The sequence below is a fragment of the Hermetia illucens genome, chromosome 6 (assembly GCF_905115235.1).
Source record: "Hermetia illucens chromosome 6, iHerIll2.2.curated.20191125, whole genome shotgun sequence".
In the NCBI taxonomy this organism is placed as follows: Eukaryota; Metazoa; Arthropoda; class Insecta; order Diptera; family Stratiomyidae; genus Hermetia; species Hermetia illucens.
In genome coordinates, this window is record NC_051854.1 from 28,469,966 (window position 1) to 28,487,755 (window position 17,790).

General features: G+C 44.1%; 1 protein-coding gene across 2 annotated transcripts; it reads right to left on the reverse strand.

The window, feature by feature from the left end:
- Window positions 1-193: 193 nt before the first annotated feature.
- Window positions 194-17,790, reverse strand: LOC119658938 (U1 small nuclear ribonucleoprotein 70 kDa). Of its 2 annotated transcripts, XM_038066792.1 has the most exons (8): window positions 17,487-17,787; window positions 17,242-17,424; window positions 17,118-17,180; window positions 5,888-5,969; window positions 1,234-1,335; window positions 1,008-1,154; window positions 621-944; window positions 194-560 (listed from the first exon to the last, which is right to left on the reverse strand). In XM_038066792.1, exons 1-8 carry the CDS (start codon window positions 17,628-17,630, stop codon window positions 394-396), a joined length of 1,212 nt encoding a protein of 403 aa, XP_037922720.1. In that variant the 5' UTR covers window positions 17,631-17,787; the 3' UTR covers window positions 194-393. The 2 variants fall into 2 exon arrangements, with proteins under 2 accessions (XP_037922720.1, XP_037922719.1); XM_038066791.1 differs by having other exon boundaries at window positions 621-1,154; window positions 17,487-17,790.

The following is a 17,790-nucleotide window of genomic DNA, read 5'->3' on the forward strand; positions in this document are numbered from 1 at the left end:
TATAGTTAATATCTGAGATGTTGAAGGATACCATCGCATAAAAATTACTTTTCTCCCTGAAAACATGTCTAAATATGCCTGTGGACTGGCATATTCTAACGTGAACGCCGAATGGTTTTCGTTCAGTTAAAATATTCACACCTAGCAGAGTAGTTAGATTCGACTTAGAAGCTGGGCCGGAAATACCAAGATATTGTTTTTCTTATACTTTTATTCTCACACTATATCTATGCTGGTTTAGATTCGTAAAATTACTTTTTACAGTTCAAGTTGAATGCGTTCCCTATTTCGAGTTAAGATACAGAATAATATCTCGGGAGAAAATGCAAAACTGCTTTTTGGATTCAGAAGGGAATAAACGATGATAATAAATTCAAATACCGTCGACTAAAACTAACGCCACCATCCTTGATTTTCATCCTCAGCTTCTCTATTATACGAATTCTGTTGGTTTCCATTCTGTTTTTCCTTTTCCCTATCAGATTCCTGTTTAATCTCGTCCTCATATTTGATGGCATTCTGCTGATAGTCAATATTTGGTGGTGGATATTCTGGGTAATCTGAAAATTAATTGGATTAGATGAGTGACCGCCAAAACAGGCTTATTATCAAGTTAATACCGTCAATTGGTTCTTCTTTAATCTTAATTTCACCATCCCTGAAATCTGGCTTGCGTTCTTTCCTCTCGCGGTCCTTATCACGCTCCCTGTCACGTCTATCACGTTTCTTCTCCGATCTATCTCGTTCTCGTGATCTGGATCTCTTCTTTTTCTTTTCTTTCTCACGCTCGCGATCCTTATCGCGTCGGTCACGACGGTCGATATCATCCACATCTCGTTCACGACTCCTTCGCTTTCTACGTTCTCGTGATCGGCTGCGATGTCTCGATCGTTCACGTTCGCGCCGTTCTCGTGGCGATCTTGAGCGACGTCTCATTTCAAATCCTAGTGAAAATATAATACATTCATTATCCAAGTTTTTGTAAGGTAGACATTTCTGATGCTTACGTTGTTCTCGCTCACGATCGCGACGATCTCTATCCTCACGTTCGCGTTCCAATCTGTAACGCTCACGTTCACGTTCGTTGTCTTCACGACCTGAATGTTTAATGTTAACATCAGCTCCACCACGTCTGGTTCCTCCGAGACCACCACCTACAGAATGAAATGTGTGTTGAAATCAAATTGGCAAGTTTAACTTCCACATCGAGCAAATCGTTATTCAAATACTTACCCAACTTTCTAGGTAACCACCCTTTTACCGTTCGTGCCCTTTCAACGTCCACGAGAACTCGCTTACCATCAATTTTCTTACCATCTGCATGCTTGTATGCAGCTGAAAATTACCGAACATATGAAAATTGTGTAGTTTTTAAAAGAAATAATTTTTTGTCGACTTGTATAAGTTTATGGCGCGCGAGAGAAATCATAACTAAACAAATTGACCGTTGCGGAATATCGGAATTATTCCATTTGATTATTTGTTCAGAAGTTCTGCAAACTGACCTACAAAGCGCATATAACTCATTTTGAACCGATTTGATTGGGCAGATTCCTAGCAGAGATTCATATCTTATGTAAGCGCAACGTTACCCAAATATTTTTCGCCAATATTGTGAACCGCTACCAAACAACGCTGTGTTGAACTGTACGTACTAATTTTTCAACTGAATTAGCTTTTGAAACATTACCGACTTTGGGGATTCCATTATCCTGAGAAATAATAGGGTGTAATTCACAGACCAAATCGGAAATAATGTTTGAGGATACTTCATGTAAAAAGAGTTGGCTGGTTACGTTTTGAAATGCTTTGTACGAGTATAGTGTCCGAAACTGTCACTATACAGAAGCCCGGAATTGAGTTTCATATTAAAGGGAGAAGGACCACATTAGGATTAACTTAGTTATCCCAAAGCTGTAAAAATTTTCCAGCTGAAAACTGGAGTCGCTACACGTTCCGTAGTCGGAGAACTCTGGTTACGACCTTCAGCAGAATATTGTCGTGTAACTTTTTTATCTTTGGCTTAAATTTAAAAAAAAAAATTTGTACGAACTATGACTAATATACTATGTCGTTCAATAAGTTTTGCAGTTTGATAGTAGAGGGCGTTGCTACCAGTCCAATTTTTTTTTGTTATGTTGGTACACTCTTCATATGAATGCATGTGAAGTTTCATTTCAATCTGTCAATTCATTCTTTCCGATTTAGTACCGACGTGTCACAGTAGTTTTTACAATGGAAAAAATCAAGTATCGTGCAGTGACTGAATTTCTATTTTTGGAAGGTTTAAAGGCAAAGGAAATTAATGAACGAATGTTGAAAGTATATGAGGACTCCTTGCTTTCAATTAGTACAGTATAAAGATGGTTGCTCAATTTAGACGTGGACGTACAAATCCTGAAAACGATCCATGCCAAGAACGTCCGGAAACAGCAACCACACCAGAAATAGTAGAAAAAATGCAGGACATAGTGTTGAAAAATCACCGAGTGACTGAAATAAATTTAATAGAATGCAGGTATCTCATTAGGCAGTGTAAACAATATTTTGACTGAAGTATTCCGTTTCAGAAAGTTATGTTCATAATGGGTACCCCATTCGCTAACAACGGAACAAAACCATATTCGAATGCGACTTTCTCAGCAACACTTAGAGCGTTTTCGAAGGGATAAAGTAGATTTTGTGGGTCGACTCATCACTATAGATGAGACTTGAGTCTATCACCATGATACTGAATCAAAGCAGGAGGCAGAGGGTGGAGTAAACCTGGTTCTTAGGCTCCTAAACGAGTTCGTGTCCAACGAACTCATTGTCGCGTTCTAGAGAAGAATCCTCCGAAGAATTTTTGGCCCCTACATGAGGATCGACGATTCCGTAGCCTAGACAATGACGAAATCTATCAGCGATACGATGACCGTCCGGCTGTGAATAAAATCCGGCTCAATAGGTTACGGCGGGTCACTTAATCTGTATGGATGAGGAAGATTCCACCCGGAAAGTCTATAAGGGCAATATCTATGGTAGAAAAAGAAGACTAGGCAGACCCTGCCTAAGATGGAGCGATGGCGTAGGCCAAGATGCCAGACAGCTTTTAGCGATATCGAATTGGTGGTCCTCGGCGCAAAACCGGGATGTCTGGAGTTCCTTATTAAGGCAGGCCAAGACCGAATACTGATTGTTGCGCCGTTGACGATTGTCCCTGCCATGTGGTTTGCTTTCATTTAGGAAAAACAGATATCAAAAACCCTCCTCATTTTGCAAATAACATTTGTAATCGATTTCGATCCGTAAATTACAGTTGGGAACACTTAATGAAACTCCAAATGGCGAAGAAGCTTAATGTTAGGATGACGCGCTTCCGCGATTTGCTACACAAATGCAATGAAAGTTGTCGTTTTTCACACAATAACATCAGACTTGATTGCAAGTTTGGAGACTCACAAGGATGTTTTGGCTCACCCACCGTATCCCTCCGACATTGGTCGCTCCGATTATCTGCACCGACTTTCCAATATATTTAATACTACTGTGTCTGAACAGTGAGACCAGTTTTCAATTTAAATCGCGCAATTTTTTTATAAGTTGGCAAACATCTGTGACAAATTCATATCAAAGTATTCATTACTTTTCGTTTGGTTTTGTACGACATTGAAATTACACTCGGCGATTTGTCTATTTATATAGAGCAAAGGAGTTACATTAAATTTTATCTGCGGAATGAAAATCGTATAGATATAGCTGTGTGCGATCGGGGCCTCAATCCGAATTTCCATATTTGATCAATAGCGCAACTACCATTTCAAAATTGATGTTTTCATCAATATTGCATTTGCATCTGTGCTTGTGCTAACCCCACAATATGGGACGTATATGAAAAGGCATATAGACAAACCCCAATTTGGATTCCCACCCAGGCGGCAGTGGTCTAACATCAAATGTTGATTCCAAACTAGCTCTAAGCATGTATAAATGTAAGAGATATTGATTGAAATAAGAACATTCACACCATACGAAAGCGAATGCCTACCATGGAATTTTTCCGGTTCTCAATAACGGAATATTTATTATGTTCAACACATACGTAACTATGTAGGTAAATTAATCCTGCTTTCTGAGAAATCAATATTCTTAATCCATAAAATGAATATCAGACCTTTTCAGCTGCAATCAAACTGGGGACGGGGCTATGAACTTAAAAGTATTCTTCCCTGAATATGATTAAGGCAAGGTGCCATCAATAAAGTTGAGGTTGCTTGCTTACCAATGACCTACCGGTAACTTGTTATTAACAAGGCGTTGTTTCCTGTATTTCCATGTTCGCCAAAATCAACCAAAACACAAACAACGGGTTGAACGGCGCGGGAGCACTGTTGGAATTCATAGGACCATTTATCGTTTAAATATTTCCGATGTTGTGATGCTTTATAAAAATGAAATGGGAAAATGTCTACATCCTTTGAACCTGATTCCATCCTTTTCCTTTGAATCTAATCCCACGCACTCACATGGAATTTACACTGATTCAGAATGTCCTTCCTTCGATAGTATTGACAGCATCTATTTTACCTTTCTCCAACAAAATGTACAGAATAAACCCCTGAGTTTCAAATCAGATGCAATAATTCCAATTGCCCCAGGAATTTGTTTAGTTATGACGAAAACCAAAATCGCAAATCTAATCCAATATTCAACGGAACTAACCAGTACCCTCACTTTCAAAATGTGTATTATCCACAGAACAGCATTTGCCTCAGCGTTGACAGCTTCTCATCAAAATGACTTGTATACTATACCAAAACTGCCATGGACTTTGTAATCAGTTAACCAAGACACCGTTCTTTTACCACCTTTCTGTCATTTGGTTAAATCGCAAGACATTCAAGAAAATACCTACCCCGACCATTACTTACGGGATGGGCAACGACAACGAAATTTCTCTTTTTGCACTTTAGGGCTCTCCCCAATTTGGATTGGTTCGAAAAATCCCGGGATTGATTTACCTGGTGCGCTCAATACTTACGTATATGCGCAAATATTTTACTCTCAATTTATGTTAATTTAAAATATTTCATTTCATTTCATTTGTTTTGTTTAAAAAACAATTACTCTCACTTACTGACTGGTACGAGTTTGCTTGGTAATCCTGTACTCCCGATTGAAAATCACCTTTACCTCAATTACCAATTTCCAGGAATCCCGTTCAGAGTTAATTTACCAAATTTACCAGTTTCGTGTTTGTCAAAAGTTGTAAAAAGAACTCTCGTTTTCTAATCTTTTAACCATAATCATCTCAAAATCTAGCAAGTCCCTGAATTCACTTACGCTTTACTTCAAATCTTTCGTTTTATATAAAATCGTTTTCGAAATATTTGTTCAAGTATTTTTGCTAAAATTTAAAACCGTTGTATGTATGGCGTCTCTTACCAAACACATACAAACCTATGAATGGATTGCAATCGAGCGCAACAATTTTTTACTTTAGTTCAAAACAGCTTGAGATATGTTTGTTTAAGGCAACAACAGATGATATGCAGATTTATCATTCTCTGTGGCAACATACTGTATTGAAAACAGAACAAAACGCGCATTAGTTAATTTGCTCCTGGCTAGGTTTATGTAAGTTTTCTAAATCTAAACAAAAAGTGTTTCTTTTCAGACCGGTATCTCGTAATGGCAAAGAAATTCACTCAGCGAGGATGGCGGGCTACCTGCGCAATCTTCTTCAACGCGGACTAAGGGAAATAAAAACGAAACCGACGAAAGCAGTAGAACGCATCACGCGGCTGAGTATTTTTCTTTTCATTAAATTTTGCGACAGTGAAATCTATTCGTGATTTTACTAGTTTTCTTTTCTTTTTTCTTCTGTCTCTAACAATTCAATACTCACAGTGCATGTCCCTTTCGTGCTCATACTCAATGAAAGCATATCCGCGTGGCTTCCCCGACTCTTTGTTATGAATTAATAAAATCTGGAAAGAAAAATATATGAAATGTTATAAGATAGAAAGCTAACTGGATGTTTTTGTTGGGACCCAACTTTGAAATGCCATGTCAATGTGGGGAAAGAGAGATAAGCATAGTGTGGTTCACTCAATATAGCAAAAGTTCAAGTTATACATTTTATTAGAGCAACATACAAAGGCTTTTTCTTCTTTTTGTTCAGCCTTTGTCCCTTTCACAAGCGGGGTCGGTTCTTCATGATCCCGAATATCCTCATTTCGGACGTGATCAAAACATGTCACGCCACTTCAACATCTTCGTCTCCATTACCGCAAGGCGTCGTTGATTGTCTTTTATAGTCGGCCAACACCCATAACCATAGAGGGCGACAGGACGGGCGACATTGGTGTTCAATCACCCTTGCTACGAACAATGGCTTCACACTTTCCTCCGTATTTTACACTATAGAGGTCAAGTGCTTCTTGTTATTTGCCTTTTAACTTAAGTTTCATCTTTCCAACGACTACGAAGTTTGTGATCGTTATCCTTTTGCAAAATCCATTAACTTGAATCCGTTCCAAATAACGCTCTGACAGACTCGAGCAACTGGTAATCTTTTACCATAAGTTCTACGATTTGTGGCGCGGCAGGATCTGCAGCATTCGAAATTTATTTCGGATGTTGCGGATGCGGACGGGTAGATGGCGCTGAACTCCGAAACTCTCCACTCACGCGTTTTCTGAACGCACCAGGGGAGTGGAGAACCAGCGGTAAAAAAATGCCGTTGGTTGGGACAGTAAGGACCGCATGGAAATAAGTCGGTCTCTTCTGTTTCCAACCGCGGCAGTAAACACACGCGTTTTCTCCTTTAATTTAAAATATTGTATTCCGTGGCAACTTGGTAAATTTCTCGTTAGAAAGTTTTATCTCGTTTAAATTGACGATGGTTGTTGAGTATTTTAGCGGTTTAATATTTGTTACTAATATTTTCCACAAATTTTATAAGAAACAACTCTAACAAAATTGCCATCCAAAGATTTGTTCAAAACAAAGCGGGAATAATATATTTACAATACAAATATAAGTTGCGTGATTTGATTTTTTTTTTTTTTTTTTTTTCTTTTTTTTTTTTTTTTTCTTTCTTTTTTTACCGCTGGTTCTCCACTCCCCTGGTGCGTTCAGAAAACGCGTGAGTGGAGAGTTTCGGAGTTCAGCGCCATCTACCCGTCCGCATCCGCAACATCCGAAATAAATTTCGAATGCTGCAGATCCTGCCGCGCCACATCACTCCGCCCCCAGACGAAACCTAGGGGGTTTCGGCGACGGATCCCCGAACTTCGTTCGCCGTTAATTCACAAAGCGGACACGACGCTGCTTCGGGGCGCACACGGGTTTCAGCCTGGACAGCCTTTTTGTGACCACCGATCTCGAGCTGGAAGAAATGTTCTCCCCGCTCGAGAACGCGGTACGGGCCCTCATATGGAGGCTGCAGCGGCTTCCGGACGGCATCCGTCCTGATCAGCACGTGCGTGCATGTGTCCAGTTCCTTGGGCGAACAAGCAGGTATGGACGAGTGTCGAGTGGGTGGTGGCGCTTTGATGCGTCGGAGATTGTCCCTCAGCAGACGCACCAACCCCGACTCCGTGAGACCCGATCTCTTGTCGAAGACCGGATCGCTTGGGAGTCTTGGGTTCTCCCCGTAAACCAGCTCCGCGGGGCTGGCAGCAAATTCCTCTCGGCGGGTTGTTCGAAGGCCGAGTAGGACGAGAGGCAAGACTTGAGTCCAGGACGGGTCGTCGCGTGCCATAATGGCGGCTTTCAGCGTCCGGTGCCAACGTTCTAGCATCCCATTGGACTGCGGGTGGTATGCAGTAGTCCGCTGGCGTTTAAAACCCAGGAGTTTGCCTAACTCGGAGAAAAGGGTGGACTCAAATTGCATTCCCTGGTCAGTGATGATCACTGCAGGGACGCCAAAGCGAGGTATCCACTCTCGGCAGAGGGCTTCGGCACAAGATTGTGCCGTAATGTCCTTCAGAGGTATTGCCTCAGGCCACCGCGTGAACCTGTCGATGATTGTGAGGCAATACTTGTAACCGTGCGAGTCTCGCAAAGGCCCTATTATGTCGAGGTGTATGGTGTGGAAACGCTTGGTAGTGCGGGGGAATGAGCCCACTTCTTTCCTTACATGCCTGGAGACTTTACACTTCTGGCATGCGATGCACTCTCTGGCCCAGGAATTGATATCCTTGTTCATGGAGGGCCAGAAGTATTTTCCGGTGACTAACCGGTTTGTTGTCCTGATGCCGGGGTGCGCCAAGTCGTGAACTGCGTGGAACACTTCCTTGCGAAATGTGGCCGGAATGTATGGCCGAGGTCCCTTTTCCGAGTCTTCGCAGCAGAGCGAGAGGTTTGAGCCGAAGATGGGCAACTCCCGAAATTTGTATTTGGGGTTGGACTTGAGGCTCTGAAGTGCTGCGTCATCCACTTGCGCCTTGGCAATAGCCGAGAAATCGAGTGAGGCGGGGATGTTAACTTCGGAGACACGAGACAAAGCGTCAGCAACAATGTTGTCCTTCCCGGACACGTGCTGGATGTCTGACGTGAACTGGCTTATGAAGCTCAGGTGTCGAAGCTGACGAGGGGACGCTTTGTCGGGCTTCTGTTTCAAAGCGAACGTGAGAGGCTTATGGTCCGTGAACACTGTGAACGGCCTGCCTTCTAGGGAGAAACGGAAGTATTTGATGGACAGGTATGCGGCGAGCAGTTCGCGATCGTAGGTGCTGTAGTTCCGTTGAGCGGGATTCAACTGCTTCGAGAAGAAGCTCAACGGCTGCCAAACTTGGTCCACCTTTTGGTGAAGGGCAGCACCTACTGCGATGTCAGAGGCATCAACAAAAACGGCTAGGGGTGCATCTTGTAGAGGAAATGCCAAGAGTGTAGCGTCAGCCAGTTGCTGTCTGGATTTATTGAACGCGCAGACAGCCTCTTCAGACCACACAATCTCTCGTGTGTCTTTTGTTTTGGGGCCAGACAAGTACGCGTTCAAAATGGACTGGTGATGGGCGGCCTTGGGCAGGAAACGACGATAAAAGTTTAGCATGCCCAAGAACCTCCTCAACTCCCTCACTGTTTTTGGACGCGGGAAGCTTGTGATTGCTTGCACCTTGTCTGGGTCGGGCTGTATTCCTTCAGAGGAAATGGAGTGGCCGAGGAATCTCACCTGTTGTTGAAGGAATTTGCACTTCCCAACGTTTAAGACTAAACCGGCCTCAAGGAGACGTTGAAAAATGCACTCGAGATGGGCTAAGTGCTCAGACTCAGTAGAAGAAGCGACCAAAACATCATCCAAATAGACGAAACAGAAATCGAGGTTTCGCAGGACTGAGTGAATGAACCTTTGAAAGGTTTGCGCCGCATTGCACAATCCGAAAGTCATTCGGGTGAACTCGAAGAGTCCAAAGGGTGTGCATATTGCCGTCTTTGGAATGTCTTCAGGAGCTACTGGGATTTGGTGGTATGCCTTGGCTAAGTCCAAGGTCGAAAAGATGCGGCAATTCGCGAGGTGATGCGCAAAGTCGTGGATGAGTGGAATCGGATATCGGTCAGGAACAGTCTGTGCGTTTAGCCTTCTGTAATCCCCACAGGGACGCCATTCACCATTTGGCTTAGGGACCATATGTAAAGGGGAAGACCAACAGCTGTTTGAGGGCCTGCAGATACCCTGTTGAACAAGTTGTTCAAATTCTTTCCGCGCGATAGCCAGTTTCTGGGGTGGTAGAGGACGCACCTTTGAGAAAATCGGGGAACCAGTAGTATTTATGTGGTGCTGCACATTGTGCTTTACTGGTTTCGAGAGACTACACTCGGTAGTTATCTGGCTGAACTTTTGGAGGAGTGTCCGAACACGAGAGTCGGAGATGTCTTCCAAAAGAACGGAAAGGTTATTGTCAGCGTGAGATACCATTTGGCCCGACGAATTTAGTTTGGTTGTGGGGTCTATAAGGGACTTATTTTGCAAGTCCACCAGCAACCCATAGTGACACAAGAAGTCTGCGCCTAATATGGGGAAGCTGACATCCGCCAGGATGAAACGCCACGGAAACGTCCTACGCAAGCCAAGACTCACGTCCACTTGCCTGTACCTGATCGGCCGTTGCTGCTAGTTCCTCCAAGGAACCGGAGACGCAGGCTAGGATCGCCTGGGTGCCCTCCGGGAGCCGACGCAGCCAGAGCGACTTGATCAGGTCGTCGCCGATCTTGCTCCCACCCAATTGCCTCATTTCACGAAGCAATTGGCTGGGAGTTCGATCACCCAACGTTAAACCCGCCAGCAAGTGGTCTAATTTTGCCGACTCGCTTGCCGACAGGCGCCTGATCAACTCGCTCTTGAGCTGAGAGTACGATGCCGACTTCACTACGTCGGACACCAGAAGTATGGACTCTTCGTCCAGGCCGACCACCGCGTAGTTGAAACGGGTCGCGTCCGATGTGATGCCGGACATTTGGAACTGTGCTTCCAAATGCACGAACCACAGCTCGGGGTTCCGCCGCCAAAACGGAGGAACGCGTACGGCAAGGGCGGTCACTTGTGGGTCCGATGGGCCTGCCGCGTCTTTATTGTCAAACGACATTTTTCTTACCGAGAAGTACGAGATTGAGATGCAAACGCGGTGAACTTTACACCGACACGGCAGGCCGCACCCACAAATGCACGCACGAAACGAGAAAAACAACAACCGAAGCGGACGCTCTCCAGCGCAGACCAAAACCACCCAGGAAATGTAGAACCCGCGATGCGAAACACTTCAACGCCGTCTCTTGCAGCGATTTTACTTTTATTATTGTCACTTGTTAAATTTTTAATAATATAAATAACAATTAGTGCAAACCACTTTAGCAAATTGGTTTTAAACTTGGAATCCTCGGGCTAATGCTGATCGTTGCCGCGGCTGATGCTGGAGTTCCCAAGGGTGCTGTTCTTCGGGCGGGGTGTGCCACTGGCCGGGGCTCGGCGCAGTTTATCCGTAGGCACTTCGTCGGCTGTAGCTGCGGCGTCTGTTGCTGTGGCGATGGTTGTGGCCGTGGCTCGGCGCAGCTTATCCGTAGGCGCTTCGTCGGCTGTAGCTGCGGCGTCTGTTGTTGTGGCGATGGTTGTGGCCGGGGCTCGGCGCAGCTTATCCGTAGGCGCTTCGTCGGCTGTAGCTGCGGCGTCTGTTGTTGTGGCGATGGTTGTGGCCGGGGCTGCGTGTTTTATCACGTCGGGGTCACCAATTTAGTCACAGTTGTATAACTAAAAATCAAATCACGCAACTTATATTTGTATTGTAAATATATTATTCCCGCTTTGTTTTGAACAAATCTTTGGATGGCAATTTTGTTAGAGTTGTTTCTTATAAAATTTGTGGAAAATATTAGTAACAAATATTAAACCGCTAAAATACTCAACAACCATCGTCAATTTAAACGAGATAAAACTTTCTAACGAGAAATTTACCAAGTTGCCACGGAATACAATATTTTAAATTAAAGGAGAAAACGCGTGTGTTTACTGCCGCGGTTGGAAACAGAAGAGACCGACTTATTTCCATGCGGTCCTTACTGTCCCAACCAACGGCATTTTTTTACCGCTGGTTCTCCACTCCCCTGGTGCGTTCAGAAAACGCGTGAGTGGAGAGTTTCGGAGTTCAGCGCCATCTACCCGTCCGCATCCGCAACATCCGAAATAAATTTCGAATGCTGCAGATCCTGCCGCGCCACATCGACTTCTGAACTTCTTAAGTGTATCAAATGCTTGCAGCTCAGTAAATGTAGGCCTTTGCTGAATGCTTAAACGTCCGTTGCAAAATCGTTTCTTTTTTTTATAAATATAACTTCCGACAATGACCGGCGACTCATCTGAAAATAGTATATTACTCCAATCTAAATCGACTTTTCCAATGGCCCACAATAGACGTTTTTCGGCATACTTCGCTGACAGTGCAGATTCTCTCGTCGTGCACTTATAGAAACATTGGATCAGATTAGACTCAGAACTTCCTACATTAAAATGTTTGCGATTATATATAAATGGAGCGATTACCACCTGTGGCCACTTCCGGTTACGCTGCTCCGAGGGCAGAATTGAGGCAGTGACTTCTGACCAAGCAGGGAAACGGAACTGCTGCCAGCAAGGAAGTGCTATGTTGGAGGATGATACTCCGAATTAGAGAGGAGCTCCAAGCACTAATTGAGCCAATGGCCAGCACTGAAATAGTTCAAGTAACTATCCACTATGCAGATGCTGGCTCAAGAACACTGTCGACCGGGGTAAATTCGCGGTCTACAAGGAGGAAACATGCATGGAAATTCTCTTCTGAAAAACCAAGAATTTTCATCATTCTCAAACGAAACTTAAAATATAAATTCTAATGGGAAACTTCGTGACTGTACCAGTCTCACTGGAAACTGGGGCAAGAACTCGAGAGGCAGTCGTGGTATCAGGATACCTTCTAAGAGACGACACCCCGATCCAACTGGAAATGACTGGGAGAAGGTTATATGGTCAGATGAGATCAAAATAAACCGTATTGGATCGGATGGCGTCGAATTAACGAATGAAGTGGTCGTTGAGGAAAAATACCACCACACAATGCAAAGCCCACATTGAAGTTTGAAGGAGGCTCCATTATGGCATGGGACTGTATGACAAACCAAACTGAAAGATTGCAGGAAGAATGACAGCAGAAGCTTACATTAAGATTCCCTCAGATCATTTGTGCCAAACAACCAGAGAGATAATGCGGTAGACATTGTCTTTCAACAGGACAATGATTCGGAGCACACCGCCAAATCGGCCACCAAATGGCTCTAGGGATGGAGAATAAAAATGTTAAACTAACTTTCTCAATCTCCAGACCTAAACCGCATCGAACACCCCTGCAGTGCTTTAAAACGGACTGTCACAGACAAGTCGGGGACACCGAATTGCGGCCGGCTGGATGCATGGAACGTAAAGCCACAGGAAACTTAAAAAGTACTCTAACACACTTCAAGGCCCTGATCCAATATGGATTGTTGCGCCAACGATTATTATTAAACTTAAAAACCCTGTTTCTAGTATGCCGAGGAGATTTCATTTCTCTACATAGTCGTGTAAAGTCACAAAATTGATCACGCTGGAGTATTACATAATATTTATTTTTTTTTGTTTGATTGAAGGACTTTAATTAAATTATTTGATCAATTTTGTGAGTCACTGCATTCCCTCTATTTACTAATTCAGGAATGATGCCATCCGAGTCCGGATGGATCTATGGAGCTAGCTCAATGCATATTTTACTGGCAGAAAATGCATGCTAAAATTCAATCGGTTGAAGTCTGTCGGCCAGGACCTGTTATTGTGGATGCTATCTGGAAAGTGCACTTCAAGCAGATAATTTGTCGTTTTTTCATTTGTTTCTGAGCACTTCCTCCTTTTCCCAGCTGTCTGAATCCCACAATCTCTTTGACAGTTTCCTTCATACTAGTTGTGATCATCTGAGTTATTTTCTCAGTTCAGACACTAGAATTGAAACACCTAATAGTAACCGTAAATTTAAAGGGATTTTTCACGGTATCGGAGTTTGGGCGCGAACAGTGATGCCTCCAGTTCTTTTCTTTTGTCAGTCCGGTCCGCCTACATGTTTCCACAATCTGTCAAATCTTAAGACCGCACTTCGGAACGTGATCATCAATTTCAGTAATGTCAAAGAAAAGAATCTTTTATGGCCTTCCAGTGGTCACCCTTGCGGATTCTTCAGGGCATTTGTCGTTCAATCAGTCGGATCGTTTTTCTATTGGCTAACAATAGTTGGATGATGTAAGCGATTTCCTTTGAATTTGAGGATTGGAAGTTGTTTAACCTTAAATGCAGATGCAATACGCAAGCCGAAGGTAAGCAATATCTGATGTGTCGATCTTATTGGATATTCATTGTTGTTGAAACCTAACTGACTCTGCGACAGTCACTGTGCTACAAATGCCAGGTATTGTCGACGAGCAGGATTAAAAGGACTGCGTTAAATACTAGGCGACTGTCGAAGAATATAACAAATGCAATCGATCGCAAGATGAGGTCGAACCGCAGTACAAGCAAAGGAAAGTGTGAAATGTGGTTCAGACGCCAAGCAACCTCTGCAAATAGGTAAGCAACAATACCCGGCCGACGAGACACGAACTGCAGAACTCGTCAGCGGCGTGAGCAGGGGTCACTTAAGGGTGGTAATACCCATAGTAAATTGTCGCTGGAAGCGTGGACTAGTGTTTTAGGCCAGACTTTTGGGGATGGTCCCCATTCTTGGGCGACAAAGGGGAACAACGTAAATTCATTCCCTGCTTTAATTTGAACAGCGATGCCTGGGAGGACGTAAAGCTCAGGGTTATCCCATACGGCGAGATTTGCAGGAGATCCAGTCATGCTACAGAAAGGATTGTGTTGCGGCTTGTCGAGATTTACCAGTGCTGCACCATTTTGGGGTACCTACACATACTTGGAGTCGCGTGAACGTGGTTTTCACGTTGAAAGTGAACATGCGCGGCCATGAGTCAGCAAAAGACCTTCAACCAATCAGTCTCATCTCTTTCGTCTCTAAACCGCGATTATGGAGAGAATGCCCTTCAATTTCAGCACACCTACTTCAAGGCAGAAACCGCTTTTCATGCTGAGCGGTTGCTACAGTTTAAGCATTAGACTCTAGCTGCCTTCCTGAATATAGAGCCAGCATCCGACAACGTGATTACAAACTCAGTGTAATCTCGCGGTTCATCTAGCGATTAAGCCTCTCTGCTAGGGCTTATAACACTGATGAAGGGAACACATGTCTCTGTGTTATGAGCAAAATCACGAAAGGAATGCTGGGTAAGGTGTGCTTGTGAGCCGCGGATTCCGCATGAATCTTAACAAAATGGAACTGATTCTATCCACCACCCGAATTCCACCTCTCGCGGCTAAATAAGCAAAGATTCGATTCTCTCCTTCAACGTATAGCATGTGGGTTAATATTGCATCCTTAAGTTAAAATTAAATCGGAGATAATATGTAGAATTGAGGGTTAAGAGAGCCCTATAACCTTCTACACTGGTTAGGAGAATGGTTTACTGGAGGTACACAGCCGTGATTCGTCTCATCCTAACGTACGATTCTTTTGTATGGTGACATGTGCTGAGCAAAAAGTATAACAGAACGAGGTTTAATACTAAGGGGTCTCTGCAGTCTTGGCGGGCAGATGGTCTCAATGTACTCCTGCACCTCTTCCCCCTAGAGCTCCAAATTAAATACGCTGTAGCTTTCAGTGCTGTCAGACTACGTGAGCTCGGAAGTTGGACAGCAAAGCAATAGTAACGTCCTAGGCGAAGTACCTACTGTGGGCATTCCTTACGAACTGCGTTACATGCGAGCCAAACTTCACGAGGAACTTTGTTACGAACGGTTCAACCAGAGCAAAATGGAAGACCGGCGACGTGTTGCAAAGTTTTGACAAAGTATTCTTCACCAATGGATGAATGATGATCTGTGGAGTTCTCTAATACACACAGTAAATCCGATTCGTGTATTCCAGCGGAAGTCCTGGCGATACTGGAAGTCTGTTGATGGCTGGAGCATGATACGAGCTCCAAGCATCACATAGCCATTCTGACCGACAGCCAAACGGCCATTAAGGCCTTGAACTCAGCAACAGCATGCTATTTTATTTTTCACTGACATAGGGTCGTATCGCATCTCAGGATTCGCCAGTGTGTTACAAGCGGGGTTTGGGCATGATGCGCGTCCCCCCGACCGACAGCCAAGCGGTACTCTGTCGCAATTTCCTCTAGGTGGTGGGGCAGTGTAGAAACGCGGGCTGAACATTCCGGGCGACACGCTCGAAGCTATCTTTTTCTCGGTCATTTTGAGGTAGGGGGAAATGAGCAACTGAACTGCCAGTCCTTCGGATGGCACTCTCTGTGTTCCGCTGGCGATAGTTAAGGGCGGAATGGCTTAGCAACCGCAACCTCAGTTGGTGAAAGCAAGATCCGATTGCAAGAGCTCTTCTGCCAGACGCGTGCAAATGCATACTACATTAAGGCGGTCTGCACGGGATACTGGCCTACAAGGGCCCATGCCGCTAGACTAAGCATATCCTACAATTCCACTGCCCAGCTCTAGTTGCAAATGGGAGAGCTGTTTTCTTCCGTGAAAGCTACGAGTTGGCTCTGAACATATGTGCCGGATCCCATTGCTCTCACCACAGCAGTCATAAGTTTGTGGCATTAAAATGGCGCACCGTCGTACTAATTGGGTATTTCGAAGCGGGCACTGATACCTACCCTACACCCTGGTGACGAGGGATTGGTGGCTTTTTGCAGCTTTCAGAGCATCGGAATTGGTGGCACGTTGTCCGATCTCAGCCTACCATACGATCAATTAGTGTTCAGCTGACCGGCAAAGAACATCTAATCATATCAAGCGCGCTGCGATTAGCTGCAGATTTACAAGCTGCCTTCTGCCTTGCTTCAAAACAAAAGAGGTACTGACATTGCTGGAGTGAGTTCATCACTTGTATATTGCGTCCACATCAATTTGGGGGAATGGAGAGTTTCACGGCTTCGCTGTTCGGCAGTGGGAAAATCTGTTTCTAACCGACCGACAGATATCTTGAAAAGCTCTTCGGAAAATGTTATTGTCGTCGCAAGTAGGGACAAGAGTGATACGTACGTGTATAGTATTCGCTATGGGAAGAAGGGAATTAAGATTGCTCCGACCATGGAAGCAAAATCCGCCGCGGTCGTGTTGATCAGAAAACGAACGACGCAGTAGTTTTTTCATGCAATAGAACCGGCTATCCTAGAACGAACGACGAGTACACTGCACTACACTTACGTGACATGAAACAGTCGAGTAAGAGTGCACAGTCAGAATATAAGCAAAATGTGTTATGATGATTTTTGTGTACTTAAATCAAGTAAAGTATGAGGAAAGCGCTCGATAGCATTAGAAATTATACGCAGTTATGTAGCGCGATTTTCCAAATTATTTGGCTTTTCAGCCGTTTGTTAAAATTAGACCGAGATACACTTCGGCAACTATCATTGGACACTTGAGGTGTAATTTAACAATTACATGACGACATTCGCAGGCGTTCAATCATAAAAAAATGAAATAAACTCATATTTTTGCTTACCTTCTTGATGGGTCCGTACACCTCGAATTCTCGCCGGAGCTTGGACTCGGATGTGTCGTAGTTCTGCAATGGAAAGGGTTCGCGTTACGTTCGATCATTCCAAATCTATTCTAAATTGACTTACGATTCTAGCCACGAACAGGGTCTTAAATGGATCCTCGGTAGCACCTTTAATTTGTGTTGGGTCCCACATGGCAATTTCACGCTCAAGTTTGTACGCAACTTGTTCTGCCTTCTCACGGCGACGACGTTCCAGCCGCTCCTCGCGAGTTTCCACACGCGTCGGCGGTGGAGTGTCTTTTGGATCCTGAAAACCAACGCAATAAGTAAAGACGTTTCCAAACTAAGTGCGTGCACTTATGATTTTACCTCGAATTCATTTAAAAATGCTCCAACACCCAAGTAACCACGCGACTTTTTCTCATGGGGCAATTTGTCCGGCGGCGGAAGATACGGAATGGGGTCTCGCGGCGCGAACAAAGCCAGCAAATTAGGTGGCAAATATTGCGTCATTTTCACTTAAATCACTGCACTGCACGTTGATCAATATTTGGGCTTTTTTACTTCACTGGCTTGCTCAAAAATAAGATTATTTGCAAGTATTCACTCTTCTTAGTACGTCAACAATCAAGCCAAATCGCATCAGCCATCTTGGAATGACAAGCAGTTAGTG